At 52.9% G+C, this 15,225-nt stretch overlaps 1 protein-coding gene across 1 annotated transcript in view; it reads left to right on the forward strand.

Moving 5' to 3' along the window:
- Positions 1–15,225, forward strand: part of SORT1 (sortilin 1) — a 252,133-nt gene that overhangs the window by 78,688 nt on the left and 158,220 nt on the right. The window contains exon 5 of the mRNA XM_082244645.1: positions 1,376–1,540. Within this exon, the coding sequence (XP_082100771.1) occupies positions 1,376–1,540 (165 nt within the window). The remainder of the gene's footprint in view (positions 1–1,375; positions 1,541–15,225) is intronic.

Genomic DNA, 15,225 nt, shown 5'->3' on the forward strand with positions numbered 1-15,225 from the left:
GTAAAATTAACCAATCCACGGGCCGATCCGGTTTTGCTGAGTCCCAGCTCAGCCGTCCCTTACTTGCACGGAGCTGCTACTTCCTGTATATGTCCGGCTCACAAGCGGAGTGATATCCGATGCACTCCGCCTGTGAATGGAGGAGCCATACACATGAAGCAGTGGCTTTGCTCTGTACTGCAGCCCCATGCATATTGTGTATGTATGTAGTTCCGGATCGGTATTGGTATCGGCATTGGCAGATACACAATGCCAGGTATCGGTATCGTGACTAGAAAAGTTGGATCGGTGCACCCCTAATATGAATGCTGCCAGCATTGCTGCGGAGGTTGAAGGGGTGGGGGTCAGCCTATCAGTGCTCAGACCATACGTTGTGCACTGCATCAAATTGGTCTGCATGGCTGTTGTCCCAGATGGAAGCCTCTTTTAAAGATGATGCACTAGAAAGCTTGCAAACAGTTTGCTGAAGACAAGCAGACGAAGGACATGGATTACTTGAACCTGGTCTGATGAGACCCAAGATAAAATTATTTTGTTCAGATGATGTCAAGCGTGTGTGGCGGCAACCACGTGAGGATTACAAAGACAAGTTTGTCTTGCCTACAGTCAAGCATGGTGGTGGGAGTGTCATGGTCTGGGGCTGCATGAGTGCTGCCGGCACTGGGGTAGCTACAGTTCATTGAGGGAACCATGAATCCCGACATGTACTGTGATCTACTGAAGCAGAGCATGATCCCCCCCCCCCCCCCCTCTCCCTTCAGGGACTGGGTATTCCAACATAGTAACCCCAAACACACTTCCAGGATGACCACTGCCTTGTTAATAAAGCTGAGGGTAAAGGTGAAGGACTGGCCAAGCATGTCTCCAGACCTAAACCCTATTGAGCACCTGTGGGGCATCCTCAAATGGAAGGTGGAGGAGCGCAAGGTCTCTAACATCCACTAGCTCCGTGATGCCATGGAGGAGTGGAAGAGGACTCCAGTGGCAACCTGTGTAGCTCTGGTGAACTCCATGCCCAAGAGGGCTAGGGCTGTGCAGTGAAATAATGGTGGCCACTCAAAATATTGACACTTTTGGCCCAATGTGGACATTTTCATTTAGAGGTGTACTCACTTTTGTCAGCAGTTTAGACATTAATGGCTGTGTGTTGCGTTATTTTGAGGGGACAACAAATTCACACTGTTATACAAGCTGTACACTCACTACCTTACATTGTAGCAAAGTGTCATTTATGCAGCGTTGTCACATGAAAAGATATAATAAAATATTTACAAAAATGTGAGGGGTGTACTCACTTTTGTGAGATACTGTGTATGTATGTATGTATGTATATATAATATTATATAAAAAAAAAAAAAATTTCCCCTCTCTATAGGTTGTTCTGGTTGCTGAAGTGTCTGGAGGGAGCAGTGGTGGCCGTATATTTCGATCTTCAGACTTTGCAAAAACATTTGTTCAGACAGATTTGCCATTTCACCCTTCAAGACCGGTCTCTTACAATCCTGAAGATCCCACAAATCTTCTGCTCATTAGTATGCAAGTGAGTAGGACAAAGTTTATTGATTCTTTTGGCATGTAATATTTATTGGAGCAAGGAAATTGAAGATTTAGTGCTGTACTGTATAGCAATCTGTGTAGCTGTTAACATAACATTTTTCTTAATTGTACTGTGCAGGGAATGGGCTGGATAATCATTGACCATAAGCTCCTTCTCTCTTGGACAAACTTTTGGATATTCCTCCTCCTCCCCCCCCCCCCCCCCCCCATTTGGGCATGCCTATATAACCCTACCCCGCTCCATGAGTTTTTTTCCTGGTGTCCTGTGGGTGATAGACCTCTTTTCTCTTACGTCCTCCGACAGTCGCCGCCTCCTATCACTATTGGGTATTGACTTCCTATCCGTAGGAATAGCTAGGCATATAGACTTAGTCAAGAGACAAAAGGCATTAGCATATACACACCCATGGGGGCTGTCCCACTGGTCAATACCCCCCCCCCCCTGCATTACCACTCCCAACTTAGTTTTACTTTGCCTAGCGTCAGGAATAGTCAGGCTTACCTTGTGCTGGGGCTTCATTCTCAGTCTTCCTAATCTTTTACTTGATTTTCTTTGAAAATGTCCGTTTTTTCTCTAATGCCCAATACACACGTGCAGATTATCTGCAGACTTACCAAAACCATATAATATGAGGTCAAACCTAAACACTTTCAATTTGTATGCAATCCAGCCGGCCCTTGCACTACATAGAAAAGGTAAGTCTGCAGACAATCTGCACGTGTGTATGGGGCATAACTTTACTAGCTGTTTATTTTGTCAGCCTCTAGTGTTAGTCTTCTCTTCGGATGAAGATGGATCATGCGGTGCTGGGATTCGGACTGACCGCCCTGGTTCTCCAGGGCACAGAGGGTCAGATGGACCCCCAGCCCGCCATCGCTATGGTTTGCCCTGTCATTAAGAACGACCCATCCCTGTTCGCTGCAGGGATGCAGCCGTGAGGTGGCTACCTCACAGGACTCGTCTGCGATGCTGCAGCATCATGTCCCTGGCTCACGGCACTCCCTGTCAGAGAGGACAGAGGTTTATCCGTACATAGAGGCTCCCCCACGCCATCTGGTACAGGTAAGTACTTCTGTGTGGGGCCTCTGTCTGGGGTGGCAGTCTGTGTTGCTGTGTGTTCCCTATGTCTGTGCATGTGTGACTCCCTGTGCGATCCCTGCGGGGTTCGCTTGTGCAGATCTGTATGTTTGCCGGGGGTCCCTGTCCCTGTGACACCTTAGGTGCATGTTTGGGGGTGCAGACGTTTGTGCTTGTGCAGCGACCGCAGCAGTGCATTTTCGCGCGGTCCGCCATCTTTACTGTGAGCACACATGTATAGCTCCTCTGGTGCGATCGTACATGTCATTTTGGCGCCATCCGCGGCCATTTTGTGGGCGGTGGAACCATCGGTCCGACCGCATGTCGGCGGCCATTTTGGCGTAGCCTCCAATGCATTCCTATGGGGCAGCCATTTTCCCGGGGTCTGACTTTAGTCCAGCCCTCTCCAGCAGCATTCCATCAGCAGCAAGGACACTGGTAGCAACGCTTTGCGGGCTCTGCAGGTTATCACTCTGTTTTCCCTCTGTATATCGCTTCTGGCTCAGCTTTCTTTTCTCCTTTGGGGGTCTTTCATCACTGTTGCAGTAGCGGTGGGCTGCGCACACCGCAGCGCTGTTAAAGGGGACAGTACATCTTTTTTGCACTGTAGTTTGTTTTCTGATAACTTGAGCCATGGATTCTCAGGAAAGCGAGTTTCCTCCAGCTCTAGTGGGGGGTCCCAGTTCTCCTGTGGCCCCGCTGCGCCCAGCGCTAAGTAGGAGTAAGCGAGTAGGAGTCCCAGATTCTCTCTCTTCTGATTCAGATGGGGATATGGCTGCTGCTGCGAGCGTGCCCTTTTCAGGGTCTCGCTCATCCTTGGACTCCTTGGGGTCTGAGGGGGAGGCTGAGATGGAAGGGGTTGATGCCCCCTCCCCGGGGTCTCCTGCAGAACGGGCGACCATGGATGCTTTGATTGTGTCTGTTAAGGACACTTTACATTTAGAGGATGAGCCCTGTCCTCCGGGCGTTGTGTCCACGTTTGGGACTCACAGGACCCCCAAGTCTGCGCAGGTTTTTCCCTGCCCAGAAGAATTCCATGACACTGTTAATGAACAGTGGCGCACGTTAAAACGTCCATTCCTGGTACCTAGTCAGTTTGGGTTGCTTTATCCTTTTGATCCGGCTACGGAATCACGATGGTGTGTGCCTCCAGAGGTGGATCACACTGTGGCTGTGCTGAACAAAGCTACCTTGGTTCCTACTGAGGATGCCCCAGTTTTCCGGGGTCCCACGGACCGGCGGTTGAAGTCCCTATCTCGCCATTCCTATACGGTGGCGGGTTCATTGCTCAAACCCGTTTTCGCGTCCGTTCTGGTGGCTCAGGCGGCTGCTGATTGAACTAAGATGCTTAAGCGCAATCTTGGGTCGGCTGGTGTTACACCTGCCCGGCTACAATTGGTGGATCAAATCCGCCAGGGAGTCATGTACTTGTGTGATGCAGCCTTGGCCGAGGCTCTCTTAGTGGCTCGCCTCTCTAGTGTCGCGGTGCTTCAACGGCGACTGATTTGGCTGAAGAGCTGGTCGGCCGACCAGTCATCAAGGGAGATGGTTGCTGATTCTCCCTATGCTGGCTCTCTCCTTTTTGGCGAGGCATTGGACACCCTGGTACCAGGCGTTACGGGGGGCATGTGCTCTATGATGCCCCAGAACCCGAAGAACAAGTCTTTTCGAGGCAGGCAGGGTTCTGCGTCTGGTTCTAATCGGGGGTCCTTTCGGGCCCATCCCAAGGGCAAGACCTTCCAGGCCCAGGGCATCCAGAAGAAGCCCTGGGCAGGTGAGCAGGAGTCCGGCAATGCCGGCTCGGCGGGTCAATCCGCCTCTACCTGAAGGGGCACCCTCACCCATTTCAGGGGTGGGGGGACGTTTGCGCGGTTTCCTCCAACCTTGGCTGTTCCGGCTATCGGACAGGTGGGTCCAGGAAATCGTTCGATCGGGCTTCCAGATTGAATTTCTTTCCCGGACGGCGGACAGATTATTTCCCTCCAATCTTCATCTGCTTCTGGGGCGTCTACAGGACTTGCATCACGCGGTGCAGGACCTGCTTGCTCAGGGATTGATTGTCCATCGGGACAGGTTTTTTGGTTCGAATCTGTTCACTGTGCCCAGGAAGGAGGGCAAAGTGCGTCCTATTCTGGACGTGCAAGCGCTGAACCGCTTCGGGCGTGTTCGGGAGTTTCGAATGGAGTCTCTCCGTTCGGTTGTGGCCTCCTTGAGTCTAGGAGAATTCCTGGTTTCAGTAGATCTGAAAGATGCGTACCTGCACATCCCTATTTTCAAGGGTCATCAGCGGTACCTTCGGTTTGCTATCACAGAGGTCCACTTCCGGTTTGTGGCGTTACCTTTTCGGTCTCGCTTCGGCACCCAGGGTGTTTACCAGGGTGTTGGCACCGGTCCTGGGCCTACTGCGATCTGTCCGTCACGGTACAGACGCTCCAGGAGTTCGGATGGACCATCAACGTTCAAAAATCAGCGTTGTCCCCGTCGCTTCGCCTTCCCTATCTGGGAATGGTTCTGGACTCTGCTCAGGCAAAAGTGTTTTTGCCGGAGGACAAGCTCCGGACTTTACGGGACGAACTCAGGTCCCTCGGACAATCCGTCCTCGTCACTCAGGACCTGCATGCGGGGCCTGGGGTTGATGGTGTCGGCCTTCGAGGCGATACCTTTTGCCCAGTTCCACACGCGGGCTCTCCAGACAGAGATCCTGGTCAGGTGGGACAGACTTCCTCAGTCCTTGGATCTGGATGTCTCCTTGAGTCGCCAGACCAGATTGGCTCTTCTGTGGTAGATCCAGTCCCCGTCGGTGGCGGAAGGCAAGTCCTTCCGCCCGTTGGTGTGGACAGCCAGCCTGTCGGGCTGGGGTGGAATCCTGGGCAACCTGTCTGCCCAGGGCACTTGGTCGGAGGAGGAGTCCTCCCTCCCGATAAATGTGCTGGAACTACGAGCGATGAAATTCTGTCTCTTCCGGTGGTCGGACCGTCTCCAGGGCCAGCCTGTTCGCGTACAGACGGACAATGCTACCTCGGTGGATTACATCAACCACCAGGGGGGCACCAGGAGTGCTCGAGCAGCCCGGGAGGTGACCGACATTCTGTCTTGGGCCGAGACACATGTCCCGGCGATCTCGGCAGTCCACATTCCGGGTGTGGACAATTGGCAGGCCGACTATCTGAGCCGCCAGACTCTGAACCAAGGGCAATGGTCCCTACACCCGGAGGTTTTTCAGATGCTGTGTGCGAGGTGGGGATCCCCAGACGTGGATCTGTTTGCATCCCGGCTAAATCGAAAGGTGGAAAGGTTCGTGGCAAGAACGCGCGACCCGTTGGCGGACGCCTCGGATGCGTTGGTGGCCCCTTGGCATCGGTATCGTCTGATGTACGCCTTTCCTCCGATTCAGTTACTGTCCCGGTTCCTTCGCAGATTGATCTCGGAACCGCACATGGTGATTCTGGTGGCACCGGACTGGCCTCGCCGGTCCTGGTACGCCGACGTTGTTCACCTGGCAGTGGCGCCTCCGTGGCGTCTGCCTCTGCGGGAAGATCTCCTGTCTCAAGGTCCGATCTTCCATCCTGCTTTACAGTCGCTGGCTTTAACGGCCTGGCTGTTGAGACCCAGGTCTTGAAGGACAAGGGTCTATCCCCTGAGGTCATCCCTACCCTGATCAAGGCTAGGAAATCCTCCTCTGGTAAGATCTATTACCGTACCTGGAAAGCCTATTTCAGCTGGTGTGAGTCCAGGGGGTTCTCCCCTTGTTCTTACTCGGTGTCGAATCTTGGCTTTTCTCCAGTCTGGAGTGGACTGGCGCTGGCCACGATAAAGGGCCAGGTGTCTGCTCTGGCTATCCTTTTCCAACGCCCTGTGGCGTCTCATTCCTTGGTGCGCACTTTCATTCAAGGTGTGCGACATCTGGCTCCTCCCAGGAAGGAGCCTTTACCTCCATGGGACTTGAACTTGGTTCTGTCCGCGTTACAGCGTGCTCCCTTTGAAAACATCAGGGAGATATCGTTGCCTCTGCTGTCTAAGAAGGTTTCCTTTTTAGTGGTTCTTACGGTGCATGTAAGATTCCTTTCTCTGATGTGGGTACTGCGTTGCCTTTTCTCCGGTTGCATCTCCCACCCCTCATGTCTATACTGCTTTGGGACATCCCAATAGTGATGACTTAGAGGAGGCGGCGACTGTCGGAGGACGTAAGAGAAAACGGAATTTTTGTAAAATCTTACCTGTAAAATTCCTTTCTCTGAGTCCTCCGACAGTCTCCGCCCCCGCCCCTCTTTTGGGGTTCTTATACCTACTGCTATGCTACCAAACTGAGTTGGGAGTGGTGATGCAGGGGGGGTATTGACCAGTGGGACAGCCACCATGGGTGTGTATATGCTAATGCCTTTTGTCTTTTGACTAAGTCTATATGCCTAGCTATTCCTACGGATAGGAAGTCAATACCCAATAGTGATGACTTAGAGGAGGCGGCGACTGTCGGAGGACTCGGAGAAAGGAATTTTACAGGTAAGATTTTACAAAAATTCCGTTTTTCTCTTACGTCCTCTGACAGTCTCCGCCCAATGGTATTAGCCTTCACTATTGGGTAATGGTGCACCCTCCATGGCTGACGGCACCCCCACTTGAGGTGGGAGGTCTCCTGTATCTGAATGGTGCCCGCTGCTGGACTGGTGAGTACTGAACCCCCTTTTCCCTGGGGACGTTTGGGGGGGTTGTGGGCCCACTCTTAAGGGATAGCAGGGCTGGTGGTCTCTGTAGGATCCCTCTTCTGGCTGGGTTGGGGTTCTCCCTCCCTCCCTGCTCCCTCTGGGGGCGCTGTATGGGAATGCTGTGGGGGTCTCCCTGGGGTCCCTGCTGATAGCCAGCAATGTGTTTTGTACACTTATTTTGCAGCCGTTTAGAGCGGCCGCCACGTTTAGTGGTATGCAGATTCTCAGCTCTGTGTAAGACAGCAGCCATGTGAGGATTCTGCTTAGGCTCCCAGTCGGGCGCCATCTTGGATGTGGGCAACATGCCTAGTAAGGGCAAGCGGCTATTTTCCCTGTGACTTTTGTCATAGACTTTCATTAGGCACCTTTTCTCTGGGCTTGAGGGCGGGCCTCTAGCGATGTGAGGTCACTTCCTCCTTCCTTTCCATTTTTCTCCTGTGTAAAAATGTACTGAGAAGCTGGGGATTTTGGTTAATCCCTCTGTCATTTTTCAACCGAAACGTTTTTTACTTGTGGCCAGTGTGTTTTCACAGGGGGCTTTTTCTGTTAGTGCGGGACTAACAGAAAAAGGACTCCCGGGATAATAAATCCCTGCAGACCTGGTGGAGACTTCGGGTACGCCTGAACCCTCTCCCATGGCCCCCATATCTGCTGTTCTGGCGACTTTGGCGCCCCAGGGGAATTTGCTGATGTCAGCACGCTCCTCCATAAAAACGGCCTGTGCCATCCCAGATCTCTGACTCGGTGCCCGAATTGGTTGCCATGGACGATGGTCCCCCTCAGGGGTTCCGCCCTGCCACATTAAGAGAGAGAAGGAGGGGGAATCTTCCTCCTCGGTAGTGCGGGAACGCGCTACGATTTATGCTCTCATGGGCGTCATCACAGAAACTCTCTATCTTAACGATGAGCCAGCTCAATCAAGTGAGCCGTCTGTTTTGTTCGGGTTCCGCAGACCCCAGACAGTCGGGTCAGGCTTTTTTCCTGCCCAGTGGATTTTCACGAGATTGTGAATGGCCAGTGGCGGCACATTTAGCACATGTTGGTGGTGCCTAAGCGTTTTTCCATCTGCTCTCCGTTTTTTGGAGGCAGTAGACTAATGTTGGTCGGTGTCCCCAAGCAGGGGATCACACTGTGTCTAGGCTGAATAAGTTGACCTTGCTGCCAGTCACATTTATCTAGTGGCGGTTTCCCTGTTGAAACCTGTGTTTTGCCTCCGTGATGGCCTCCCAGGCCATCGCACGCGGAGGGGGCCCTTCTTCAAGACTCGACATCATGGCCTTCGTGCCTTTGGGACGCAGGAGAAGGGTAAGCCCTTCCGACTTCCCGGTGGCCACGAGGAGCCGTGGTCGGGTAAGCCAAACGCCGGTCAGTCTGGTTCGGCGGCCCAGTCCACCTCTCCCTAAAGGGAAGCCCTCCCCGGGGTGGGGGGACGTCTGTTCTCCTTTCAGGAAACCTGGTTGTCCGGCATTCAGGACAGGTTGGTTCACGAGATGATTAGTTCAGGGTACAAGATCGAGTTTCCCGCAGACAGTTTCCTCCCGTCCATTCTCCAGCTGTCCCCTGATCGTCTCATAGATCTCCTGGGGGCTGTGCACGATTTGCTTGCACACGGATTCATTGTACCCGTTCCTTTCCGGGAAAGGTTTCACAGTTTTTACTCCAACCTGTTCACGGTGCCCAGAAGAGAGGGCACGGTGCGTCGGATTCTGGACTTGTAGTCCCTGAACCGCTTTGTGCAGGAAGTACAGGATTGGATCCATCCGGTTGGTGATGGCTAAGTTGAGGCCTGGGGACTTGCATCCATCGCCTTGCAGGATGTGTATCTCCACATCCCTATTTTCGAGGGTCATCAGAGATATATCTCCGCTTCGCGGTGGCTGGGGAGTATTACCAGTTGGTGGCGTTGCCTTCGGTTTTGCTTCGGCTCCCAGGGTTTTCACCAAGATATTGGCTCCGGTCTATCTTTTCTGCATTTACGGGGCATTGCGGTCCTCGGTTACCTGGACGACCTCTCAAGGTCGACCTGTGTAACCTTGGCAAAGATCTGGCTGTGACGGTTCAGACACTTCAGGAGTTCGGGTGGACCGTCAATTTTCAGAAGTCGGCACGGACTTCCTCTACTTGTCTCCAGTACCTAGGGATGGTCCTGGACTCTGCTCAATCTCGGGTCTTCCTTCCGGAGGACAAAATCGGGACTCTGCGGGAGGAGATCGGAGCTCTCAGGAACGTTGATCTCTCCTCTTTGCGTACCTACATGCGGGTTCTGGGCCTGATGGTCTCGGCCTTCGAAGCAGTTCTGTTTGCTCAATTTCACACCAGGTCTCTGCCAACGGAGGTCCTGGACAGGTGGGACAGGACACCTCAGTCTTTGGAAAGGAATATTTCCTTGAGTCATCTGGTAATGTCGGATCTCCTTTGGTGGCTCTGGCCGCTGTCCTTGACACAGGGTCAGTCCTTCCAACCACTATGATGGACGATTGTCACCACGGATGCCAGCCTGTCGGGCTGGGGTGCAGTTCTGGGCATGCTTTGCGCCCAGGGGACGTGGTCGGCGGGGGAGACTTCGCTGCCGATCAACGTCTTGGAGCTCCGAGCGATCAAGCTTTGTCCCGGTGGTCATCTCCGCTTCAGGGGTGTCCGGTGCGGGTACAGACGGACTATGCCATGGCTGTGGCTTATATCATTCATGAGGGGGTCACATGGGGCGGCTAAGGAAGTGGCCGAGATTCTGTCCTGGGCCGGATTGCAGGTACCTGCGTTCTCGGCCATTCTCATTCCGGGTGTGGAACACTGGCAGTCGAACACTGGCAGGTGGACTATCTACGTCGCCAGACTTTGGACCAAGGGGAATGGTCCCTACATCCGGAGGTGGTTCACCTCCTGTGTGCCCGGTAGGGGACCCCGGGCATGGATTTGTTCGTGTCCCGTCTCCACAAAGAGGTGGTAAGGTTTGTGGCAAGGACTTGCGATCCTCTAGCTGACTCCGCGGACGCGTTGGTGGTGCCTTGGCACCGCTATCGGCTACTATATGCCTTTTCCTCTGTTTCAACTGTTGTCCAGATTCCTCCGCAGGTTGGCGTTGGAACGGATGTCCGTCATTCTGGTGGCCCTGGACGGGCCTCGCAGGTCCTGGTACGCGGACGTCGTTCAGATAGTCGTCGAACCTCGCTGGCGGCTTCCGCTGCGAGACGATCTTCTGTCTCAAGGACCGATTTCCATTCTGTTTTACAGTCTCTGGCTTTATCGGCATGGCTGTTGAGGGCCTGGTCCTGAGGGTTAGAGGTCTTCCTCAGGCGGTCATCCTTACCTTGTTAAAGGTTCGCAAAGCCACAGGAAGTTTTCTCACCGCACCTTGAGAAGGGCGTGGATCAGCATCTGGTGTTGACTACGGTCAAGGGTCAGTTGTCGGCCTTGGCCATCCCTTTTTCAACGACCTTTGGCGTCGATTTCTTGGGTCCGCACCTTTTATTCAAGAGGTGCGGCATTTAGCTCCCCCGAGGAGAGCTCTCTTGCTTCCATGGGACCAAACTTGGTTTTTGTCAGTGTTACAACAAACCTCCCTTCGAGTACATCAGTGAGATTTCTCTGTCTGTGTTGTCACAGAAAGTTGACTTTCTGGTGGCTGTCACGTCGGCTCGCAGAGTGTCTGCATTGGCGGCCTTGTCCTGCGGTTCTCCTTATCTGGTACTCAGTCTTTTCCTTCCACTGTGGTTTTTTCATTCCACCTCAATGGAGAAAATATTGTGTGCACGATCCAAGCATCCTTAGGAGTTTACCTTGCATTCTCTGGATGTGGTCCGGGCGGTCAAGGTCTACCTGTCCGCCACGGAGTCGATTCGGCGGTCTGATTTTCTATTTGTTCTTCCTGAGGGACCTCGGAAGGGATCGGCCTCCTCCGCGGCAACCATTTCTGTGTGAATCAGACAGACGATTGTTCAGGCCTTTCTCATCACGGGTCAGGTTCCTCCTTTCCCGGTGAAAGGCCCATTCTACTCGAGCCTTTAGTGCCTCTTGGGCTTTTCGCCATCAGGCATCTGTGGCTCAGGTGTGCAAGGTGGCGACCTGGTCGTCCGTGCACTTTTTCGACCGTTTTCCAAACTTGCTGTTTTGGCATCTTCGGATGCTTCCTTTGGCGCATGAGTTTGAGTGCGGCAGTTGTTTAAGGGGACATTATTTTTACTGTCCCTCCTTATGGGGTGTTCTTTTCTGGGTTTTTTCCTGTGGGCTCAGGTTGTTACCCGCCCGGCTATTTGCGTTGCCTTCTACATTGGTTGCGTTGCTTCCCACCCCTCATACCTGCACTGCTTTGGGACGTCCCATTAGTGAAGACTAATACCATCGGGCGGCGACTGTCAGAGGACGTAAGAGAAAATAGAATTTTTGTAAGAACTTACCATAAAATGTATTTTCTCTGAGTCCTGACAGTCGCTGCCCCCACCCCTCTGGTTTTTGGATCTGGGGGTTGTTGCCTTCTGGTACTGCTTGCTACAAACTGAGGTAATATCAGATTGGGTTCTGGTAATGGTTGGATGGCCCCCTAGTGGTGTGCTGAGGTACAAAAAGTTTTTTTGTATTAACCTGATAATTATCTGCCCAGCCTGCTCCTGCAGAGTGCGTCATTACCCAATAGTGAAGGCTAATACCATCGGGCGGCGACTGTCAGCGGACTCGGAGAAAATAATTTTACGGTAAGTCCTCTGACAGTCGCCGCCCACTCATACAGTCTTCACTTATGGGTATTTGTCTTATCCACAGGAGCAAGCTAGGCATAAGATTTTGTTATAAACATTCACAAAACACTTTGCATAGACACACCTATAGGGGGCTATCCCTCTGGTCCAATACCCCCCTGCTAGCAGCATTCCCACATCAGTTTGTCTTTTGCCTAGTCAGGAGTAGGCAGGCTTCCCTTAGCTGGGGCTACAGTCTCAGCCTTTTCTTCTGTTTTCTAAATTTTTATTTCTGCTAAGTGTGTTTTCTTTACATTGATAGCTTTTTATTTGATCCTGCGCTTAGTTATTTGGACTTCGGAAGACTACAGTGTTTGTGGAACTGGTAATCGGACTGGTTGTACTAAAGCCTTACGGAATCCCAGCCCACCATCGAGCGTTTAGCAGGCTATGCGTACGCCCTGCCCTCACAAACGACCTGTCCCTGTCCTCAGGGACAAAGCGCGCGAAGTGGCTACTTTGCTAGGATGTCTCAACTGCGGTACGCCGTGTGTTGCTAGCGTCCTGTTCGGCTGACGGCACCCCCACTCGGGTGGGAGGCTTCCCGTCGCAGAGAGGCACCCACGCTTTCGCTGGATCGGTGAGTACCATGCTAACCCCTCTGTCTATGGCATTGTATGTCGGGGGGTGTGTGTGGGGCCTCTGTCATGGGGATGGAAGTCTGTTTGGAGTCTGTGATGGCAATCTGTTTGGAGTCTGTGATATCCCCCTCATGTCTGTCTGTGTGGTCCCCGTGTGTCCCTACGGGGGCGCTATTGCGGTCATGCCGTGCTGTGGGGGGTTTGCGGGGTTCCCTGAGTCCCTTGGTAGTGCTTGTACTACGTTTGGGAGTACAGTCATGATTGTGGGGGCCGCTGTGGTGTAAAAATCGTGGGGCTGCAATTTTGGGTGTGGGCAGGCTGTTCAAGTTCATGTGAGGGCATCAGCAGCCATTTTCTCTGTAGTGTTCTGGTGCCCTTTCGGGCGCCATCTTTAGTGTGGCCATGTATTTTAACATGTGCTCGGCGGCCATTTTCCCGGAGCCTCCCCCATAGCATTACATTGGCAACCATTTTTCCTTGGCTCAAGTCCTATTTTGGCCTCTAGCGACGTGACATTTCCTTTCTCCAGGATCGAGTTACAAGCGTGGTATTGTACAGCTACACTTCTGGGGGCTTTTTCTGCTATTTTCATGGGATAATACCTTTGCTGGCAGTTATATTCCTCAATATTTGGTAACTCAGGCTTGTCCTCATTGCAGTGCATTGCTGTTGGATCCGCCGCTATCGCTGATTTAAAGGGCTAGCGCCATAAAATTTTTATGGAGTCCCAGGACAGCAAATTCCCCCCAGCTCTGGTGGAGGGTTCAGGTACGCCTGAATCCTCTGCGATGGGCTCCCTTACTGCTGCACTTGCGACTTTAGCGTCTAAAGTGGATCTGTTGATGTCTGAGCGGGCTTCTAAGAAAAGGCCCAGACTTTCTCATTCTTCTGATTCAAAGCTAGATATGGTTGCCATGGACAGTGTACCCCTGAGGGGGTCTTTCCTCTGTCGGAAGGGGGGGAGGAAGAGGAGGGGGACGACTATACCCCCCCCACCCAACGGGTCGGCCGGAGAACGCGCTGCTATGTCTACACTTATTAGTTCTGTTAAGGATACGCTACATTTAGAGAATGAGCCCCACCCACCGTACCCACGGTACTGGAAAGTTTCACGAACAATGCCACAATTTGAAGCGCAATTTTGTAGTACCAAAGCGGTTTCAGTACCGTTATCCCTTTGCGTCTCCTACGGATTTGCGCTGGACCGTGGCCCCTAAGGTGGATCACATGGTGTAAAGGTTGAACAAGGCCACTCTGATGCCCGCGGAGGATTCTCCGGTGTTTAGGGACCCGACGGATAGACGGGTGGAATCTCTTACTCGCCACTCCTATACGATGGCGGGTTCTTTGATGAAACCGGTGTTCGCCTCTGTAATGGTCTCTCAGGCTGTGGTGGAGTGGACTAAGGTGCTCAGACGCACCCTTGTGGCTGATTCCGCCCCTCCTGATACTTTGGAGATGGTGGACCAAATTATTCAGGCTGTTTAATACCTGTGTGACACGGCCTTGGATGAGGCCCCTTTTAGTCTTATCACTGTCGCAGTGATAAGCTGTCGTATAGTGTGGCTGAAGAGCTGGTCAGCCGACCAGACTTCCAGGAAGACTGTGTCTGACATCCCTTACGAGTTGGTTAAGGGGGTCACTGGGGGCAAAAGCACTCTGCTGCCCCAAGCGCCCAAGGGTACGGTTTTCCGCGGTAAGCGGGGCCCTTCCTTTAAACCTAATCAGGGGTCCTTTCGTGCCTTCAAGGTACAAGACAAGGGCAAATCCTTCAAGGCCACTGGTGGCCAGAAGAAGCCTTGGGCGGGCAAGTCAAAAGCTGCCCACGCTGGCACGGCGGCCCCGTCCGCCTCGACCTGAAGGCGCACCCTCACCCGTTTCAGGGGTGGGGGGACGTCTGCGCTTTTTTCCCGAACCTTGGCTATCCTGGATTCAGGACAGGTGGGTTCAGGAACTCATTCGGTCAGGGTACAAGATCGAATTCCGATCGCGCCCAGCAGACATTCTTTCCCTCGAATCTTCATTTAACCCCAGATCGTTTTCAAGATCTTCAACGGGTGGTTCAGGATCTCATCGCCCAGGGGGTGATCGTCCCGGTGCCACATTGGATCAGATTTCGGGGGTTTTACTCAAATCTGTTTACCGTGCCCGAAAGGAGGGCAAGGTGCATCCGATTCTGGACTTGAAATTTCTGAATCGGAGTTCGGATGGACCATCAACTTTCAGAAGTCGACATTGTCCCCTTCTGTTCGTCTCCCTTACTTGGGGATGGTTCTGGACTCCGCCCATGCAAAAGTTTTCCTGCCGGTGGACAAACTCCGGACTCTGCAGAACGAGGTCAGGTCCCTCAGGGACAATGACTCCTCATCGCTCAGGACCTGCATGCGGTCCCTTGGATTGATGGTGTCAGCCTTCGAGGCGATACCATTTGCACAGTTCCACACACGATTTTTTCAAGCGGAGATCCTGGCCAGGTGGGACAGGCATCCTCTTTCCTTGGAAAGGAGGATATCTTTGAGCCACTGAGTCAGAGAGGATCTTCTGTGGTGGCTCCAGTCTCCGGCTCTGACGGAGGG

Source organism: Pelophylax lessonae (genome assembly GCF_965119305.1).
Source record: "Pelophylax lessonae genome assembly, chromosome: 2".
Taxonomy (NCBI): domain Eukaryota; kingdom Metazoa; phylum Chordata; class Amphibia; order Anura; family Ranidae; genus Pelophylax; species Pelophylax lessonae.